Source organism: Diaphorina citri, unplaced genomic scaffold (genome assembly GCF_000475195.1).
Source record: "Diaphorina citri unplaced genomic scaffold, Diaci psyllid genome assembly version 1.1 scaffold969, whole genome shotgun sequence".
Lineage (NCBI taxonomy): Eukaryota > Metazoa > Arthropoda > Insecta > Hemiptera > Psyllidae > Diaphorina > Diaphorina citri.
Window position 1 is genome coordinate 58,853 of NW_007378400.1, and position 4,343 is coordinate 63,195.

Genomic DNA, 4,343 nt, shown 5'->3' on the forward strand with positions numbered 1-4,343 from the left:
ATGGAAAGCCGAAAGTCCGAAAGATCTGAATTTGGATTTGATTTTTGATTGGAATCTCTGGATTTCTGGAAATCTGGATTAGCTCTTTGGCTTTGACGCTTTGAAGGATCAGGAGGACAAGGATAAGTTAATAAGATATCATGACTTGAACGGTTCTGATTCTGAAAAGTTTCCAAATTTTTGTGTTAATTATGTGAATATTTTAAAAGCTGAACCTTGTGTATTACCAGTTACCTCACCTTTATATTTTTACCTCCTGTATACCATATCCTACTGACAAAATGGCTGGGAACTTTTGGCAAAGCTCTCATTAGTAAGTATCTCACTAAAGGTAATAGTTGCACATTGGTCCACTGATTCTTCAAAAAAGGTTTAGTAAAGGTAATAGTTGCACATTGGTCCACTGATTCTTCAAAAAAGGTTTAGTAAAGGTAATAGTTGCACATTGGTCCACTGATTCTTCAAAAAAGGTTTAGTAAAGGTAATAGTTGCACATTGGTCCACTGATTCTTCAAAAAAGGTTTAGTAAAGGTAATAGTTGCACATTGGTCCACTGATTCTTCAAAAAAGGTTTAGTAAAGGTAATAGTTGCACATTGGTCCACTGATTCTTCAAAAAAGGTTTCATGGGGGGAGCTGTAACAACAGAGAGCCTTTGGTCCCAAGAGGGGAGGGCAGGATCAGAGAAAGCCAGTTGTTCCAAGCATGATTATGTGTTTAGGATAGGGTTTTTGCCCTGTGCAGGAATTGAACCTATGACCTAGCAATTACAAGGCAGGTGTGCTCCCTTCCAATTTAACTGGGCTGGCTACCAAGACTCAAAAACAAAAACCATGATTGATGTCAGTTGTCATTGTCATTACTCTGAGCATATTCAAATCCACCTGACTCTTGAGCATCTGACTATCATAAAACAAAAAATAATACCTAATACATATTCTGTTTGATCGGAAAATTTTGTTAACATTAACAGAAAAAGCCTGATTTTCAATTAAAAAATAAATAAAAAGCTCGGATTTTCGAGTTCATAAAATCGGGGTTCTACTGTATCACTGTAGCAACAAATGTCTTACTCATTTTGACCTAATTGTATTACCTATTTTACATTAAAATCAAAACCTACTTGTATTGGTGAAAGTTATTTATTTAAATATTTAATATGTACATTGTCTATTTATAATATTATAAAATTAATAAATTATACTTAGTTTATTTTACAATAAAATCAAAACCAACTTGTATTGGTGAAAGTTATTTATTTAAATATTTAATATGTACATTGTCTATTTATAATATTATAAAATTAATAAATTATACTTAGTTAAACATTATCATTTTATAAAAGAGATCCATTCTTCTGTTGATTTTTTTCTTTTGTGTAGGTGGAAGATGGTATTCCGCTATAGTTTAAACGTAATTTTTCAACAGGGAGAAATCAGTAAATAAACAAAGTAATGGGATAGAGTAGTATATTAGAAAACACATCCTTTGTATGTGGCTGATGATGGATGGCTTTTGTTTTGAACAGGCGGAGAAGAGAATTAAAGATGACTTTATTTGGATTTCTTGAGTGCCAATGGGTTTCTGGGATTCTTGCCTCCTCTGTTACCAAGTCCCCCTGAAAATGAGATGCATAAACATCTATCAATGATGGACACATTTTCAATGATAGCACTTCTAAAGCATTTTTTCAAACAATTTTAAAGTACCTACATGTAAGAAACCCTCATGCAATACAACAAAACAAAAGATAAAAATAAAACCTTTTCTACCTACATCTTGAACTTACAATAAGCATGTGATCAATAGAATAATACCACAATAATAAAATAACTCATTTCTGTTCAATGTTGGCTTAGGTGCATTATTAGCCCTCATACCTCTCATGTTGTGACCACCACGACCTCTTTGATTGGAACCCCCTCGACCTCCTCTGTTTGAATCCCTTTGTCTTGTCCTCTGCACTTGATCTTCCTTCACCATGTCAATAATTTCATCAGGGATACGGAGGTATTTGATCATGCTTCCTCGGATGTAACATTCAGGCATACGCCAAAACTTGTCACCATCCTGAAGACAAAAAGGAAAAAGTGTAACATTCCTAAGAAAATATTTTTTAAAAAGTTCTCTGTTGAAGATAAAATCCAATACAAAACAAAGACCAAAAATAAAGGCTACTAAGTAGGTACCTATCTTACCCTTGAGGTACAGATGACTTCACGGAGATTGATGTTCATCCAGTGATCACAGTTTACCAAGTGTCCATTGTATGTTTCTCCATTTTTAAGTTCAACCAACTGTAAAATAAAATGAGTTACATAGCTGTAGGTATTCAATTTATAATTTCAGCAGTTCAATGATTTTATTTTTTCTTTGATCAATTTCAAATTTCACACCATCCCAGCTTGACTCTATTAGTAGATTAGTAGTTAGTACACACTATAGGTGCCTACTACAATACTGGACTGAAATAACAGTATTTAATCAATGGTAGTGTTATTGTAAAAATCAAAATATTTCACACCAGTTCAGGGTTTTGGGAGTGGAGTTGGACTGGCTTGAGTAGGTTTTAGGTCAGTCCAGCCCCACCTCCAAAAGGCATGTATGAGCACTAGACACATTTCAAAGGGGGAAGAAAAAGCCACAAAGGATTTGTGCATTCAGTATACTTACCATAGGGTGATTTTGTGCTGTTCTTAATAGTGACAAGGGCAACTGAAATCAATCAAAAGAATTACCATAAGTATAGAACTAAACACTTTTAGTCTTGTGGTGTATCAAAAGTTAAGGGTTATCACTTGAGATTTCAAAATGTATAGGTACATTTGAGGTTATCCCTGTTTTAGTATTGATTCTTGTGGTGTATCAAAAGTTAAGGGTTATCACTTGAGATTTCAAAATGTATAGGTACATTTGAGGTTATCCCTGTTTTAGTATTGATTCCAAATTCAAATTCCACACCTCCAAATTGAATAAACAAGGGTAAGGGTAGATCACATCAGTGCTAGGTCATGGGTTTGATTTCCACCCAGGGCAGATTTTATCCTGAATGGATGTTTGTTTTCAGAGTGGCTGGCTTCCTCCTGTCCTGTCTTCCTTCTCTTTACTTTTGGGATGATAAGACCTAAGCAGATACAGTTCCCTCAATCAAACCTCTTTAAAAATAAAGGTAGATCACTTTAGTATACCTACATTTCTATCTCTATTTTACTCCCGTCTATTATGCAAGGTGTTTTTATTTTGGCTTATGACAAAAACTTACCATTTTTGTTGATTTCGTTGATTGCTCGAAATATTTTCAATGGTTTACAGGCGTGTGAATGGAAAATTCAAGTTTCTAAACGTTTCTACCTTGCTTGCAGCAAAAGAGGATGAAGAATGATTTTTTTTCTTCTATTTTCTACAGTACAGGCTCAGAGTAAGAAAACGAATAACACCAAAATTTTAAATTTCAAATTTTACCGCCAATCAAAATATTTTGCAGCAAAATAGGATGAAGAATGATTTTTTTCCTTCTATTTTCTACAGTACAGGCTCAGAGTAAGAAAACGAATAACACCAAAATTTTAAATTTCAAATTTTACCGCCAATCAAAATATTTTTCCGCAAAAGGGATTTTCTAAAAAAAAAAAAAAAATCTGAGGGGAAACTTGGCAACCCTGGTTGAACAATCCGATTTCTGATCCCGAATTCCCGATCGTTCCGCTCTACCCGAAAGTAGTGTTGGGAATAATCGATTATTTCACATAATCGATTATCAATAATCGATTATAAAAAATAATCGATTAATCGATTATTAATCGATTAATAATCGATTATTCTAATACGTGGAAAAGTCATGAGAAAAGTGCCTTACCCTGGGGGGGGGGCACAAAAAAGTTCAAGACGAAAGAATTAGAATAGATCAGTTGCGCTTACTTGGGTGATGTTTCAAAGTCATAGAGCAGGAAAAATGAGGACCAACGGAATTTTTTTCTTATACGACTTCTAGATCCCGAGATAAATCGATTTAAAAAAATACCGGTAAATCGTGAACTTTGACGTCACGGCATACGCTCCCGTAGGCGATGACGTCACATCAAATGTCCCGAGCAAAGCTCCCTCGCAGGCAACGCATTAATGTGTTTGTGCGCATACGTTTCTGCGCAGTTCTTTCTGCTCCCCCGCTAGCGCGCTTGCATTATGGCGCTACCTAACGGACGAAAAAAACTGCGTAAGTCTGAGCGTCACGCACATTTTTTGGCTTCATTGCTTCATCTCTCGAAGGTAATGATCCATCTGGCGGCTTCTCGTCGCCTGCTTCTCTCTACATTATGTGTCTCTATCCTTTCTCTCGCGGCGTAG

General features: G+C 35.3%; 2 protein-coding genes across 3 annotated transcripts in view; one reads left to right on the plus strand and one right to left on the minus strand.

Moving 5' to 3' along the window:
- Nucleotides 1-15: 15 nt before the first annotated feature.
- Nucleotides 16-4,343, plus strand: part of LOC103513442 (cyclin-C) — a 6,672-nt gene continuing 2,344 nt past the window's right edge. The window contains exon 1 of the mRNA XM_008478272.3: nucleotides 16-313. Within this exon, the coding sequence (XP_008476494.1) occupies nucleotides 282-313 (32 nt within the window). The 5' untranslated portion in view covers nucleotides 16-281. The remainder of the gene's footprint in view (nucleotides 314-4,343) is intronic.
- Nucleotides 1,372-3,506, minus strand: LOC103513429 (U6 snRNA-associated Sm-like protein LSm4). 2 transcript variants are annotated; one of them, XM_026826626.1, is made up of 6 exons: nucleotides 3,478-3,506; nucleotides 3,262-3,362; nucleotides 2,673-2,714; nucleotides 2,198-2,296; nucleotides 1,880-2,069; nucleotides 1,372-1,617 (listed from the first exon to the last, which is right to left on the minus strand). In XM_026826626.1, exons 2-6 carry the CDS (start codon nucleotides 3,262-3,264, stop codon nucleotides 1,553-1,555), a joined length of 399 nt encoding a protein of 132 aa, XP_026682427.1. In that variant the 5' UTR covers nucleotides 3,265-3,362; nucleotides 3,478-3,506; the 3' UTR covers nucleotides 1,372-1,552. The 2 variants fall into 2 exon arrangements, with proteins under 2 accessions (XP_026682427.1, XP_008476479.1); XM_008478257.2 differs by lacking the exon at nucleotides 3,478-3,506 and having other exon boundaries at nucleotides 3,262-3,437.